The sequence below is a fragment of the Brachyhypopomus gauderio genome, chromosome 19 (genome assembly GCF_052324685.1).
Source record: "Brachyhypopomus gauderio isolate BG-103 chromosome 19, BGAUD_0.2, whole genome shotgun sequence".
Classification (NCBI taxonomy): domain Eukaryota; kingdom Metazoa; phylum Chordata; class Actinopteri; order Gymnotiformes; family Hypopomidae; genus Brachyhypopomus; species Brachyhypopomus gauderio.
Window position 1 is genome coordinate 4,494,477 of NC_135229.1, and position 16,168 is coordinate 4,510,644.

Here is a 16,168-nt window from a genome sequence, read left to right on the forward strand (position 1 = left end):
AAATGTGATTACAATAGACTACGTGTTGCACGTCCCTGCATTTATGCTGAATTTCCTACCAAAAAAGTCTTCTCGCAAAGAACTACGTGGAAAATCAAACTGATTAGCGCAAACAGCGGTGTTGTTGAAGACTGAGCTGAGCCGAGCGGAACGCTCTCGTCGTCTAACCGAGATTAGATCTCCACCTCCGCTGTCACTCCTCGTTACGGCGAGCGCATCGCGATCAATCCGAGCGGGGCGCGCGGGACGGGCGGGGTGCGGCGGCGCGCGTGCCGGTCCGCGCGCGGACGCCGAGAAGCGACGGGTGGAATGAACAAGGCGCGGCTTAATTAAGGAGACGGTTTCAGCGTCGTCGCGGGTAATTCGAGTTGACAGGGGTCGTGGAGGAAGACGCAGACACGAACCTTCGTCGGTTCAAACCCCGAGAAGACGCGCTGTAAAATTGCTGTAAAGTTTTTGACATTTCAAAGTGTTCGTTGCACTACTGAAGCTTTTGCCAAATACAAGACCTGGACAGTATTCGTGAGAGGCTTAAAGGAACTCTGACCAGCTCGTTTATTTTGTAATACGTGATCGGATAGTTTGAAGCAAAAACCAAGAGTTTTGCTCCCTTGGTTGCGAATAGTCCCGAGCTTTTATATTTAAAAAATATAAACTTAGGTGAATAAAAATGCAAGTCATCCACTTTCCTCACATCAACCACCAAGATGAGCGCAGTCAGAGAGGAGGGGTGTGTGTGTGTGTGTGTGTGAGAGAGAGAGAGGAGAGAGAGAGAGAGAGAGAGAGAGAGAGAGAGAGGGAGACAGAGATAGAACGATAGGGAGAGAGATAAAGTTGCACACCCCACGGTATATCTAAATAGGTACTTAAAAATTCAGATTGTAAAGCGCAGGCCTTTACAGCAACATGATTATGACTCTGTCATGGCAATGGCGCCCCCGCGTGGTCGAAGCTTTCGTTGCACCCAAAGCAGAACTGTCCATAAAGACAACAATGTAGGCGTCGGTCATATCCAGTATTCTGATATAAAATAATTCAAACATACATAAACATGATATTAAACCTCACATTCTTTATTATACTTTAGATTTGTACACTGCTAAAGGGTCTTGCTCTGTATGCGCTACATATATCGCTTTCTCCTGTTAATTGCTTGTTCATGGGTCAACCAGGAAAATCACATACATGCACACAAGCCTATTCTCTCTCTCTCTCTCTCTCTCTCTCTCTCTCTCTCTCTCTCTCTCTCTCTCTCTCTCTCTCTCTCTCTCTCTCTCTCTCACACACACACACACACACACACACACACACACACACACACACACACACACATAAGTGTATTCTCTCTCTCTCACACACACACACACACACACACACACACACACACACACACACACACACACACACACACACACACATGCACACAAGTCTCTCACTCATGTTTACCATTTGCAATATTTCATGTTAGTTCTTTAAAAAGTTTTTTTTTTTGCTGATGATGATCTTACCCTTATATTTAAATATCACTTCAGTAACAATAATTCTGAATATGGCAAAAACTACTTCATAAAAGTGGAATGTAGTCTAGCATCCCATTTATCTGATTCTGATTTTGGATAAAGCGTAAAGTGAGAAAGTTTCCAGCACATTTGCTTGATTGGCCACGTGGAGAAAGGGGCGTGGCTAGGAGTAATGCTTGGTAAACCGCTGATGGAACTCCTTCACTTTGCTGAGCAAAATCTTAAGTTTATCCGCAGGTGGAAGGATGGTCATCCTGGGAAAAAAAAACAACAGAGGAAGAGAAGAAAAGAAGAGATAACGAATGTTAAAGGCTGGTCTGAAAGCAGTGCTGTTACTAAGAATGTTTATGCCAGTTCAATTAATTGAAAGTATTTGGAACGTAAAAAAATGTAATGAGGAGCTTATACAGCCATCTAGTGGCCGATATTAAAATTACAGGTACATGCAACTACGATTACCGCCACTGTACTATCCCGGAGTTTATCTCTGTATGTACGACTAAAACTGGCTCCAATCTCCATGTGAGGCCTGATCTACATGTCATAAACATACCGGAAGTGATAGGTTCCCTCTTTTTGTCCGAATCCACTACCAGGAACTAAACAGATCCCCGTCTCCTCGAGGAGTTTCATGCAGTAGAGCATATCTGGAGCTTGACCCTTCTCCTGCACACACACACACACACACACACACACACACACACACACACACACACACACACACACACACACACACACACGCGTATGTAACACAGCAGCGACATGGAGAAGCAGCGATCAGACTGCTGCAGACGGAGGTGCGGACCTTGGCCTCTCGTACGGCCAGCTCGGGCAGGCTGATCCTGGGGAAGGAATACATGGCTCCCTGCACCGGGTTGCAGCTGATCCCCGGCACCGTGTTCAGGATCTCCTCCGTCAGCTTGGCCTTCCGCGCCAGGTCGCTCAGCGTGGCCGTCCGCTCCTGCGGGCCGGGGAAACGGTTAGCGGACGGGTGGAGCCTGGAGACTACTGATGTAGTCAGAACATACTGAAGATACAGATGGAGACAGAGATCCATAGTGTAACTGCATTGGAAGGAGGACTGTACCTTAATGAACTGGGCGTGCGAGGGTTCTCCGGGCTGGGGGGGGTTGGTCACCACGGCCATGAGCGCTTGACCGGGCACAGGTGGACACAGACGCACCGACACCAGCTTAGTGAGCTGAGCCTTCACCTCAGGGTCCATGTTAATCACCTCCATATAGCCACCTCGCATTCCGCACCTGTGTGTGTGTGTGTGTGTGTGTGTGTGTGTGTGTGTGTGTGTGTGTGTGTTTGTGGGTGTGCACAGAAGAATGAAGAAGGTCAGCATGATAGTGTTATCTTCAACTAAGTTCAGTTTAAGCTGAAAATATGGGACTGTGCTGTGATGGCTGAGCTCATATTCGATTCCACATTACCAGGACCGGAATGGCCAGTTTTCTCATTCCCACAGGCCACAGGCCAACACCAGGATCCTCTTACACTTACACTGATGCCTCTTTAACATTATGAGTCGAAGATCTCTTTAACTACACCGGGGAAACCTCTCTGGAACATTGTTGACACCACTTAAAGGCCACGGTGCGTCAGTGGACTGAGCTACGCTTCCTTTTACGAAGGTTCTGCAGGAATAAGCGGTGGCCCCGCTGTGCTGACAAATGTCTCTCAGAAAAAAAACAAAGTGTACTCACTCTCCCATGTAGCACTTGGAGGTGGAGTGGAACGTGGCCAGCTCCACCGAGTTGGCGTACTTTGGGCCCATCTCATGTAGCACCTTTTTAAACGAGTGGAACTCGCAGCCCTCTGCGTACACATTGTCCTGATACACCTGCGAGGTTTAGGAAGAATCGACGGAATCAGTGGAATCGACGAAAAACCTCGACGCCCATGCCAAGGCGGGCAGCAGCGTTCCGTTACCTCGTCGGCCATGAGGAAGAGGCGCTCCTTGGCAGCGAACCGAATCACGTCCTCGATGCGGTCTCTGCTCTGGACCTGACCTACACAGCACGGACACACGGTATATATAATCGCATCCAGAATAATCGAGTTTATAAGTATCATACGATGGTATGATAAGGAGGAGTCAAGGGGATGTTTCATTTAATGAAAATGGACATTTCCTTTTCTCTCTCTTTTTAAATTGTTGTCATGGTCACTGGCGTCGGCCAGAGGAGGATGGGTTCCCCCCCCGAGTCTTGGTTCCTTTCAAGGTTTCTTCCTCATGCCCTTAGGGAGTTTTTCCTTGCCACTGTCGCCCTTGCCTTACTCACTGGGGGCTAGAACTCGGACACTTGTAAAGCTGCTTTGTGACAACTAAAAAGCACTATATAAATAACATTTGATTGATTGATTGATTGATTGACAATGGATTAGGCCGTAAACCTTGGATCAGACTGCGATTTCGGGTGGAGCGCTTTCGGGTGGAGCGCTTTCGGGTGGAGCACTTTCGGGTGGAGCGCTTTCGGGTGGAGCGCTTTCGGGTGGAGCGCTTTCGGGTGGAGCACTTTCGGGTGGAGCACTTTCGGGTAATTGTTTTCTAAGGTGGCGGTTTGTTTTGTTCTGTTTTTATGGTGGTGGAACTTCACAGATCAGGTTGCATTCGAGTTTTTGTTTTTGCCTTAAGGAAACTTATCAGTTTAGAAATCAGAGGAAAGGCTAATGTCACTTTCTAAATATAGCTTTAGATTATGGACCTATTTGCTTTACTTCACTCTTAGGTTAATGATGGTCATTAGACCTTAAGCGCTCGTTAAGAGCAGTTATCATGGGCACCTGTGGGGTTGCCAGGGTTGATGATGCAGAGCACTCGGGGGTTGCAGTGCCTCCTGGCGGCCTGCAGGGAGCGCTGTAACTCGCTGATGTCCAGGCTCCAACACTTGTCCTCGTTCAGGTAGTAGTCGACCTGCACGGCACCCAGCTCGGCTATGGCGGCGGAGTAGAGAGGGTACTGGGGGATCGGGATCATCACCCCTGTACGAGTGCTGCCCTCTCCTGCAGTGAGCAACTTCAGCATGGTCTGAGAGAGGGAGAGAGGGAGGGGAGAAAGAGGGAGAGAGAGAGGCAGAGAGATAGAGGGAGGGAGAGAGAGGCAGAGAGATAGAATGAGAGAGGGAAGGGGGAGAGGGAGAAAGGGAGAGAGGGAGGGGGAGGGAGAAAGAGGGAGAGAGAGAGGCAGAGAGATAGAATGAGAGGGAAGGAGGGAGATTGAGGGAGAGAGAGAGAGAGGGAGTGAGATCAAGAGGGGGAGTGAGGAGAGAAAGAGTCAGAGAGAGAGACAGTGAGACAGTATGACAGAAAGAGAAAGTGGGAAAGGAAGAAATACAGAAATAGAAAAAAAGCGCATCCAGACATCCAGAGCAAGATAAAGACATGGACAAAGAAAAAGAAGGACAGACACACATAAAGACATAGAAAGAGGGAGACTTTTAGTTCAATTTCAGTAGGCTATGCATTCCAAACTATCCTCCTTACCCTAGACAAACTCAGGACAGACAATAACGGGAAATAACGTTTTTTCTAAAGCTGTGGGTGGAAAACACACTAATTTGCCTCGGAATACCGAAGCTCTGCAATTATAACCTATTTTGTATAATTACTGCTGAATGACTACTAGAGTAAATGATACTATTTGTTTTGAATAATTTGCTAGTTTACGCTATTGCTGTCAAAAATACAGATGTCTCTGCCGAGTGGGACATCGAGTGTCTGGGCATCTGAAGACCCACCACGATGCCATCACTAGCCCCTGTGGTCATGTAGATGTCGTCTGGGTCAGACGGTATTCCGCCATCCCGACGCTCGATGTAGCGAGACACATCCTGCCTCACGCATTCTATGCCTTGACTGGCTGTGTATGCACCTAAAACAAACAAACGGAAAATGCGAATGTCAGGTGAGAAGTAAGGCCAGGTGATTTCTTGATTTCTAACCAAACATCCACCAAACGTCGTGATCCCAACTCCGCAAAACCCACACCTCCACGTACACGTGCACACACCCTAACACACACCATACCTATACTGCTCCCACCGCAGGCTTTTAGAATACGCCGTGCGCGATTCTTGGCATCCTCTGGAAACTTGTTATCGTCAAGTAGCTCTGGATAAGAACAGAGTGCCAAGACCTTGAAGAGAAGGGCATACGTTAAGCTGCGTAGAGAAAAAACACCTCACAGATGCCTTTTATGAACAAGCCACGTCGGACGTAACGGAAAAAGATAGCAAACTACGGCATGTTCGAAAAAAGACTCCTGGTGTCTGTTTTTTACCCAGCAAGCTCCAGTGCAAACATAGTTTCCAACTGGAATTTCTGGCCTGGCCCCCGAAGGCAGAGCCATCACATGAAACGCACCCGAACACGAGCGCAGGTGCCTGGTGAGGAAGCCTTTTTGGCAAATATGAAACGTGAGCCAGTTCATCGGACCTTTGCAGATTGAAACAATATCACATGGCTACCAGACGTGTGTCCATTAAAGGCGTCCATTCATGTAGTTAGGCTCAAGTTCGTGTAGTTAGGCTCAAGTTCGTGTAGTTAGGCTCAAGTTCATGTAGTTAGGAAAACGAATGACGTCATTGCAGGAGATTATAGATTGCAGCTCAGCTCTTTGAGGTGAAGTTCTAGAAGCTCCCTGTGATGACATGCCTACCTGTCTGAAGAAGGTGATTGGCTGCTGACCCATGGCATGGGCGTCTCCAATGTTGGCTTTGATGACTTCATTAAAAGGCTTCTTCACCCCCTGTGAAAGGAAGCGGGTCAACAGTACTCTCCGTTAATTAAAGTGATTTGGATTCCACGGGCACTTCTGTTCATGCTAATGGGTACATATTTGCATTGGCTCTTTGTAGGACGTTGACCCGCCAGCCATGCCTTTTGACCTTTGCTCAAGTCCGAAGCCAAGCAAACAGTCAGCAAACAACGCCACCTCAGCAACCCCCACCCTCGCCGCTCCATGTTTACCTTTTCACTCAAACAAACATTCGAAGTGTTCTCAACAAGCTTTCGATTTCACGCTGCGTGTCACACGCCGGCTTCACTGTCCTGATACAGGCAGACCCGGTGCACCATCACAAAGATTTTTTTTTTTGCGGTCACTGTAAGCCCAACAATGTGACATAAAGTTCTGTGCCATTCTAGACACTGGCACACCAAAACCAAGCCACGAAAAACACAGACAACCTGGTGCAGTTGTGTTGGGACCTTAGAAAAGCAAAATGTGGACCTTATGAGGGGTTCCCAAGCATGGGGTTGGTAAACACTACTCCATTATTAAGAATTAAGAACTCTCCTCTACTCTCCCCAAATGTGGGTAAAAAAGTGTTTAGAGTATCAAAAGAACAAGAAAATCTTTTAAGTCTTTGGTGATAATGGAGACCAGCTAGGAAAGTGAGCCAGACAGTCGTGAAGATGCGACGCTGACGTCTAAGAACAGAGATGTTTCTGGAATGCAGAAATGTGACAAAATGTGACACACTGAAACACATTGCACGTTTTCTCCTTTATCCTTCTTTTCCTAATTACACACTGTCCTGGGCATATATATGGGAAGAAAATGCCTTGAATTCCATAAGCAGTTACATTCAGATTCTGGACCCTTTCATTTTGATCCACAACTGTACCATTATGGCTAACCGTTAGCGCCAGCTGGGCGTTTTTGACAAACAACAGCAACGCAACCTGCGTCTTATGTGTACAGTACCAGCTAATGAGCCCAACAGACTATGGATGTCTATCTGAGCAGGAGTGCCAGGCTGTCCAATAGAAGGCCACCCCAAGTGTATTTACTGAAACCTCCCCTCCACTGAATAAATACCATGTGTCATTAGGGATACCCTCTCCTCTTATTGGCTTAAAGGAAGAGATGCCTCTCAGCCTCAGCCAATCAGAAGGGGCAGTATGAAACGCCCCTAGGTGTACCATACTCTCCAATTACGTCCGATCTGAGGGAGGGCCCGTTTTACTGGGAAACACAATTTTGTAAGACTGCAGTCGTGCAGAGTTGCTCTGTCAGAGGTAACGTGCAGAGATGGGTCAGATATCTGAAAACACGTTTTAGTTATTTTTCCCATGCTGTCTACTTTACAAGTACAAGTACAAGTACATTAACGCATAATGTGACAATTCATTTATTAATTTAGTACTATACACGATTATATAGATATGTTAGATTAAACAGACACGTTTATCCCGGATAGCTGAGGTCTATTAACAAGATTTATAGGGTTTGTAAGCCTTAGGTGAAATTGTACAGAGCTTTAACTGTAACCATCAAGGTAGACTTGTCTAATAGCTGTTTACGAGTGATGTCAAATATTAGCTTTATAACAACACTAGATTATAATTACACTTTATTATTAATATTTAATTAATAGTGATAATAGTAGGTGAAACAAAGTCAGTACTATGAGAACAGTACTGTGCTCAGAGTGGATGTGAACTGGCCAGATCAGCTTTCACTATTGCCCCTTAAAAGCAGAGCAGCAGTCTGGACATGGCACAAAGGCTAAATCATACAAGCTGAGTTTCACTGGGGCACAAGGAAAACCAGTAATAAACAAACTGGTTGTACAAGTGTTATACTGGATGAAAGAAAATTGGGGAAAAAAAGAACATTCCTTTGTTCCATTTAACAAAGGAGTGTATTCTTAAGTACTGTAATTAAACTGTGAGCTCTGAATGGGTCAGCAGAGCTGCAGACAAAGGAGAGAGAGAGAGAGAGCGATCCAGTGAAAACGAGAGAGACAGAGACGGAGACGGAGAGAGTGAATTCCTATGAAGATAGAAGATAACCCTTGTGCATTTTTTTTTCTCACAGTAACCCCAACCCCCCAGACCTGAGCTTTACCCCCCGAAAAGCAGCAGTTCAATCAGAAAAAAACGCTTTCTCTACACTGTTACCGCAGACAGAGTTGCTTCACCTCTTACAAGAAGGGCTTGAATTCACCGACTTTAGCTGGAACCTGAAACCTGAAATGGTGAAACTGTGCTTTTTGGCTTCGGGTCAGTCAGCCTACCACCGACACCCAGTCTGAGGTTTTCTAGCAGCACAGTTATTACAGCACAGCCTTCCTCTCTCACACTGCACTCCTCTTCAGCACAGCCTCCCATTTACAGAGTGCAAACAGCAAAGCAGCCTGTTCCCATGGTGATCTTTTCAGATCGGGGCCGGGACCTCCCTGGTAAGTACGCTTCAGCAGAAACAACCCTAATAATGCTGTCATTATTGTGTGTGTGTGTGTGTGTGTGTGTGTGTGTGTGTGTGTGTGTGTGTGTGTGTGTGTGTGTGTGTGTGTGTGTGGAGTATCAGTAGAGCATCACTTTACACATCACTGTTTTAATGAGGCTTACTGCACACAGTACCAGTTGCATAAATCAATAAGAATATTTAATCCTTTGCTTTATCTAAATAACACAAGCTGTAACACAGATCAGGCTACCGGACCTGCCACTCTGCCTCCTTGAGTGAACAGGAATTAAACCTCTAACGAGGAGGCCGGTAAAAACGCACGAGTGACCAGAGAATCCTGCGGTCAGTCTAGCGTATTTGGACCAAACCGGATCTCTGGGGCGGACTGGACTCCGTAGTGGAAAGAGTCTGTTTCCGTTGGAGTCTTTGTGTCACAGTTTTCTGTGCCATCGACGTAGCTGGTGCATCATCAACTGTTTGCTCAACTCAATATCCCACTCATACACTCTAGCCCTTGCCAAATGGGCCATTTTAATCCCAGTCCACTGAAGATCAGATATCAACCTGATCTAGGACATTTTAAAGCAAACAGCCCCGTTCTGTTGAGCAATGTCCTCCAGGAATGATTGACTGGTAGACTTTGACATTTGGGTGTGTAAGCTGGTTTCTTCCTTAGTAATAATAAAACCTCAGCCTCTGGCTCTGGGCCACATTCTTTAATGGTGAGAAATACGACGGGGAAAAAATGATCGAAGCGTTTCGCCGATGTCCACTCACATTCAGACCAGCAACCAAACTAAATCAGACCCACCGTAGCACCCGGCACATACAAGCCGTGATCATGTGACCTCTTCCGCGTTCGCTGCTGACCACACTGGAGTGTTTTCTGAGGCCGACGACCTCATCGACCAATTAACATAAACGAAAGACACGCTACCGACGAATCACAGCACTGCCACAACACCACGAAACTTTCGAAATGTTTTATGACGTTTTTGCTAGGGAGGCATAAGCAGGAACCCGATCAGAATGCGCGCTGCCCTGAGTGGAATCTCCCCGGGCAGCAGGGCTCCCAGAACAAGGCCTCTGGCCATTCAGAAGGAACACGCAGAGGGACTTCACGCACCATTCGTGCAGAAACAGGGAGTCCTGAGTTCCACGGGGTCCTACCAGTCGCTCTGGCCAGTTGGTGGAGAGCTTCTGACATGTTTTGGTCCCAAGTCAATCACGGTCATGATTCAGACCAGAGACCCCAGGGCAGGACACAGCTCCACACGTCTCCTGAGGGCTTCTGCTCAGGCGACGTCTGCATTGTGCAAACTTTGTACAGAGGTTTTGGTTTTTTTTTTTTTTTTTTTTTGCATTCATTGTTTAACATTTGCACTGTAATGGAATATGATCTATTTACTGCTGCCGTTTATTATTTTATATGCCAGTAAGTTGATGAGTCGCACTTTCAGTTTGCCGCACATACGTCATAAAAATCTGGAGCCTTGACTTAAGGTCTTGAGTGCATTTTAAAACATTTTGGTTACATGTGATTTAACTGAAAAAAATCTAGTTTCTCAACAATGAATTATACCACCAAGCCACAGGTAATATCATACCTCTTACCATACAGGTATTACCATACCTCTTACCATACAGGTAATATCATACCTCTTATCATACAGGTAATATCATACCTCTTACCATAAAGGTAATACCATACCTCTTACCATAAAGGTAATATCATACCTCTTTCAGCTCTTTTTCTATCTGCACGGCGCGCTGTACGATAGGTCCTCGTACCGCGTACTCCACCATCTTAATGTTGGCGTTCATGGTGTCGATGGTCAGCACCTTCGGCCGCCGGGACAGGACCTCATCCTCGGACATGTCTCGACGCGCGGGTCCGCTGCGGGCCGTGGCGACGCTGGAGAGACTCCTGCCGAGGGAGGAGGGAGGACACGGGGGAGGGAGGCTCAGCAGGGCGCACACACCGCGGTGTCGGAGTCCCGCCACGCAAAGTTGGCTGGTAACACCGCATAGTTTGCCCGTCACTCGTGTCAGAACAAGCGCCGGTTTGCACGACGACATTTGTGCACGCCCAGCTGTCACAAACAACGTTGTTAACTAATAAACTTCCAGATGTCCTAATTCTGAAGCTTTGACTCCCCGAACCCTACACCTTACACCCGTCCGCGCTCACGGCACACAGCTGGACACTGAAATGTCCAACAGCAACACCAAAAAACACCCTAGCAGACCTTTGGACCGTGCAACAGATAGACTAATAGCCAACTAGATTTAAGATTTCGATGGGTAAGTCATGGATGGACTACTGGTCTCTTCCTTGCACTGGGCTACTGGACACTTTTCCTTAGTTTTCATGAATGCCTCTCTGATTTTTATAGTCTCATTAACAACCCCCGTCCCTCCACCCCCGTTTAACTTACTCAAAGTTTTTAGAAGCCCCCCCGGTTTCCTGGACGACAGCAGCAGCGGGTCTGCGCGGATCTTGCGGGTCCGATCGGAACCTCGCCGGTATTAAATGCCCGTTCCCGCGAAACTCCAGTGTGCGGAAACGCGGGGAGGAGACTGGGTCGGTGCTGAATAAAGTCCGGCTCCTCCCTTATTGACAGAGACTTGGCCAGGCCCGTGGGCTCTGTGAGAAGAAGATAACATTAAGAGTTTATGGCTTTGCTCAGAAACCATTGGTAGGACACACCATCGGCCTAATAAGAAAGCTAACAAAGAGAAATTAAGTCAGAAAAGCACAGACATAGACTACTTAATGATATAATATATAAAGATAATAATATAATAAATATAATAATACTTGGTGATATAATATATGAAGCTAGTCCTCTGAAAGACATAAGATGGCAATGCCATTTCATAAATCAAGACATTTTAAACAAATTGAACCAATTCAGTGTCTAAAAAGTATAGGCAAATATAAGCTCTTAGTGTACAAATTTCATATTTTAAATGAACATCTTTATGATCTGATCATATTTCACATGCACTCACTGTAATTTCATCGTACTCTAAAATCTGTTCCAAATGAAGTTGATAAGCACTCGGTTCAGATTTGTTATTCCCCAAATCTTTCAGGTTCCTTTCAGATATATTCTTTCAGGATATTCACTAACTCACATGCCATTCCCACATAAATCCTGTATTAAAAATCAACTTAGTCCTCTGATGACTAAATTTAATAATTAAAATTCTTTATCTACATATATATATATACTTAGAAAACCTGGGTTTAAAGGTCACTATAACTCGTAATTATACATCATGTTAGCTGAAGTGTGAGACTCATGATTCTCTTTAAGTTGTGGACAGTTTCAGTCATATTAACTAATATAAACGATTAACAGAACGTCCCTGTCAGCCCAGTTTCCACAGAGCTAACCAGACACTTCTTTTGAGTACAAGGCAAGGTACAATTTAATAATTAATTTAAACGTCCTGTTTATCTGAAAACTATCTAATGTGTGTATAAATATTGTATGTGAAAATATGCCACTACACATTTAACAGAAATTAAATTAATCAGAACAAAAGCCACGAGGATGGACATACTGTAAGTTAATTAAATGTATGTTAAATGATAATTAAATGTACACGTTAAACGATAAGTAAATGTGTGCATAAGTGTACTTCAGAAGAATGTTCTGTTACAGGCGTAAGAAAGACCCTTGCTAGTTGCTACAGGAAAACGTGATTGTTATAACTGCACAACAGACACAAAATGACTTTTCATGACTCCTGCAAATTTAGTGATAAGAACACAATCGGAATAAACGTATTATCAAATGCTCCACACACACACACACACACACACACACACACACACACACACACACACACACACACACACACACACACACACACACAAACGCAGGATGTAACTGTACACAGAAGTCACAGTTCAGTTAACTCTGCAGTTTGGACTTCACAAGTCATTTTCCCCTCCCCAATAAATACAGCAAGGCCTCTGTTCATCTATTTTGAACGGACAACAGTGCAAGTTAGAGTTCGTTCCACCACCTGGCGTGAAGTCTGCTAATTAAATTAAATTAAATTTTATTAAATTAAATTAAATTAAATTATTAAAGCTGTAGCTGATTCAGCCTGAAGTGTATCGTGCAGGGAAACGTGAACAGTGAACATGCAACTCTCGTATGGGTCAAATCTTTTAATGTGATGACTGACACAGTGATGAAGACAGTAGGTCACTTTCAGATCCACTGAAACGCAGTAAAGTACAAAATTAATAAAATAATAAAGGACGTTTAATCAGCTCCTCGTGGGCTATGGAGGAAACCCAAACCGACAAAATGGAAGTGCAGATTGCTTTTGCTTCTCGATACTGGTGAAAAGAATCAGGGATCCGTGGCTGGATAGTGGACATGTGACTGGATGGTTGGTGTAGTGTAGTAGGCAACAGAGCTGCCTCACTTGTAGGGGTCTAGAGTTGAATCCCCTCAGTCCACTGTGCTAAACCATTAAGAATCCAGGGAGAATCCTTATTCAAGACTCTAAAACTGGTTTGAAAGCAGCGGGGCGCCTCTTCCAGCACCCTTGTGTTCGCCACACCGTGACTGATGTCGATTCGCTTGATCTGAGGGTAGCGTAGCATGTTGCTAACAGCTTGCAGCTTAAGGTTTGGGGAGGAGGTCCTAGTTTTCATTCATCGCTTTCATGCACTGCGTGTTCTCTGCAGGACATGTACCGTGAAAGCTCAGGATGAATGTGTGTATTGTCACACCCCTGATACACACACACACACACACACACACACACACACACATACACACACACACACACACACACACACACACACACACACACACACACACAGTCAATCAACACACTTCCATTTGTTTGTGCAATTTACTGTGGAGAATTTTGTAGATAAATCTATACTGTGTTGTCCTACAGTACATGTATAGAGTAGATTAGACAAAACACTAAGTTTTGAGCGATTGCAAGAGTCGAACTGGTAAACACTTCCAGCGATGGTGTTCAATTCAGATATGTAAGGTAAACAAAACTTGCACTGACAAAACAATCGTCAGATGACACGTCGTGCAGAACAGTAGTCAAGGTATTAAGAGAGTTCACTCAGCTTCTATCAAAACAAACAGTCAATGATGTGGTATAAATAGTTGCACAGTAATGCTTACATAAAGATCAGTAGGGCTTTGACATGTTTTCACATTTCGTCATTTTTCTCAACGCTGCAGGAACAGATGTGCGGTTCACACGAGGCACACGCGGTACTACGGTTCCACACCCTGCTGCCTGAAACAACACCGCCAAACCACACGACTCGGGCATCCTAGAAGCCGGTTGTGGTGGTGATGGCGTTGAGGGTGTGCGTGGCCACGGTGCGCAGGGCGAAAGTGGGCACGGAGAGGTCGGTGAGGACGAACAGCTGGTGTTGAGGCGTCTGCAGGCCGTAACACTTACACTCCTCGGTCACCAGGTAACACTGCACGGGGAGGTGAGCGAAACCCGAGGAGAACTCCTCGTGGAGTCGTTCGGCCGGCGCGGAGGAGACGGGCGAGACGGGAGGCTCCTCTGAGGTAAAATACCGAGTCACCGCGAAGGTGTAGAAGGCGCGCAGGAGTCGCCAGAGCGTGGGCGGGGAAAGGGGCGGGGCGTCGGAGGGGGCGGGGCCGGGGGCGCGCGGGCAGGCGGAGACGGCGCGGCGAGTCTCGCGGTTGACGATCAGCAGGGCGCGGACGTCCCAGCGGAGGCCGACGGACGGAGGCAGGGGGGAGCGATCGGCCTGGTCCAGACAGCCGCGAAGCGCCTCCGCCACGGGGGACCAGAACCGGCCCACCAGCTCGCCCTCCACCCGCCGCAGGGACGGGCTGGGCCCGCACAGCACGCACGCCACCGCCCCGGGGAGCAGGTGGAAACAGAGCAGCCGGTGGGCGACCGTGGGGCTGCCCTGGGGCAGAAACACGGGGTAGTCGCAGGAGGACGAGCCGGAGAGCGAATTGACCAGGGCGGAGAGCAGCACCACCTCTTGAGGCGCGAGCCTCCACCATTTCTCCGTGGCCAGCGCCAGGCGGCCGCGCACGAGCAGGCAGCCGAACTCGCTGTCGGCTGCACGGGCGAAGGAGTCCAGCGTCTCCTGGAGAAGCGCGGGCTGCGAGGGGAGCAGGCAGTCGGCGCAGTGCGTCAGGTCGCCCACGAAGCCCCGGTCCTCGCCCCCGCGCTCGAGGAGCCCGTCGAGGAGGCGGTAGCACGATCGCAGCTCCCTCTTCAGACGCTCCACGTTGCGCACGTTGGACAGCTCGTCCCGGCCCAGAACCAGCACCATGCAGTTCCAGGCGTTCTCCAGCAGACGTCGCAGGTGCAGCTCGCTAACCGCGCCGGCCGCCCCACTCACGGCGATGAGCATCAGGCTGTCCTGAAAGACCCTCCAGGCCACGCGGCTACCCTGCTCCGTCTCGCAGCAGGACAGCAGGGCGCCCTGCCCGGCCCCGAACATGTGCACCCCGTTCAGAGAGCCGATGACGGAGAAGGACAGCTGCTTGCAGGAGCCACGAGAGAAGAGCGGGACGCCACTGCACGCGGTGAGACACAAGAGCTGGACGGTGTCCGCCTGGAGCATTCTGGGGGGAGGGGCGCGAGATCTGAGCAGCCAATGAGAACACAGACACACAGAACAACATGAACACGTTCATTTGAACTTGCAGCTTCAATACAGTATGGTGTGAACAAAACAGCAACATTATCAACATTATCAACAGTAGTCTTTAATGTTTTTTTTATCTGACAGACACCTGATGGAACTAGTGAAAGAAAAGTTTAGTTTAGTTGCGAGCTACCCACTCGCAAAACCCTTTTCAAACGCAAAAACAACTTTAAGGTCTAACAACTTGTCCGGCAAAACTTCTGGAGATTAGGATACAGTTAATTTAAATTTGTCGAAGATCAAGGAAAGGTCAATCCTAACATACCTACTGCCAGACTATAGATGTGCAGTGAAGAAATTGATCCTATGTAGCTTTGGCTAGCTTATTAAAACAGCATCGTCAACCTCTTGGGGTAACGTTAACGAGTTTAAATGGGCTTTAGGTCCCAACAGGATGTGTGTAGAAGGAGGTCTGCAGTAATGTTGGTGTCGTTAGCTGAGCAGCTAGCTAGCTGTCTCTAACCACACATCACGTCGCCACAGCAACTTCTGCTCCAGCAGCCCCGCTTAGAAATCTTCTTCTGGTAACACATGCGTTTTTGGCGAGCTAAATAAGCTCCATGCTGCCACCTACTGGGACATGAGCGGGTTGCAAATGCTGTTTTAACTTTATAGTGCCTGATGAGCTTTGACGTGATGGTTAGATGGATCTCTGCCTTGTGCTGTACAGGCCCGTTTTTAAAGTTGGTTACTCTTAATATCTTGATCTTCCATCATACCTCTCCATCTTATACATCA

The 16,168-nt window shown here is 47.2% G+C and overlaps 2 protein-coding genes across 4 annotated transcripts; both read right to left on the reverse strand.

Annotated features, from left to right (window-relative positions):
- Positions 1-1,052: 1,052 nt before the first annotated feature.
- On the reverse strand, positions 1,053-11,317 carry gpt (glutamic--pyruvic transaminase). 2 transcript variants are annotated; one of them, XM_076981540.1, is made up of 12 exons: positions 11,163-11,317; positions 10,462-10,651; positions 6,187-6,276; positions 5,556-5,664; positions 5,267-5,400; positions 4,314-4,557; positions 3,459-3,538; positions 3,233-3,369; positions 2,608-2,782; positions 2,326-2,481; positions 2,074-2,186; positions 1,053-1,774 (listed from the first exon to the last, which is right to left on the reverse strand). In XM_076981540.1, exons 2-12 carry the CDS (start codon positions 10,600-10,602, stop codon positions 1,684-1,686), a joined length of 1,470 nt encoding a protein of 489 aa, XP_076837655.1. In that variant the 5' UTR covers positions 10,603-10,651; positions 11,163-11,317; the 3' UTR covers positions 1,053-1,683. The 2 variants fall into 2 exon arrangements, with proteins under 2 accessions (XP_076837655.1, XP_076837654.1); XM_076981539.1 differs by lacking the exon at positions 11,163-11,317 and having other exon boundaries at positions 10,462-11,078.
- A 1,581-nt stretch (positions 11,318-12,898) lies between these two features.
- On the reverse strand, positions 12,899-15,959 carry fuz (fuzzy planar cell polarity protein). Of its 2 annotated transcripts, none has more exons than XM_076981542.1 (2): positions 15,700-15,959; positions 12,899-15,368 (listed from the first exon to the last, which is right to left on the reverse strand). In XM_076981542.1, exon 2 carries the CDS (start codon positions 15,344-15,346, stop codon positions 14,060-14,062), a length of 1,287 nt encoding a protein of 428 aa, XP_076837657.1. In that variant the 5' UTR covers positions 15,347-15,368; positions 15,700-15,959; the 3' UTR covers positions 12,899-14,059. The 2 variants fall into 2 exon arrangements, with proteins under 2 accessions (XP_076837657.1, XP_076837656.1); XM_076981541.1 differs by having other exon boundaries at positions 15,696-15,959.
- Between the last annotated feature and the right edge of the window lie 209 nt (positions 15,960-16,168).

Coding starts and splice junctions, on each gene's coding strand:
- gpt (XM_076981539.1), bottom strand. CDS start 10,803: ATGTCGTCGTGCAAACCGGCGCTTGTTCTGACACGAGTGACGGGCAAA. Junction 6,277..10,461: donor TAGAAAAAGAGCTGAAAGAG/GTATGATATTAC, acceptor TTCCTTTCACAG/GGGGTGAAGAAGCCTTTTAA. Junction 2,783..3,232: donor TCCAAGTGCTACATGGGAGA/GTGAGTACACTT, acceptor ACACACACACAG/GTGCGGAATGCGAGGTGGCT.
- fuz (XM_076981542.1), bottom strand. CDS start 15,346: ATGCTCCAGGCGGACACCGTCCAGCTCTTGTGTCTCACCGCGTGCAGT.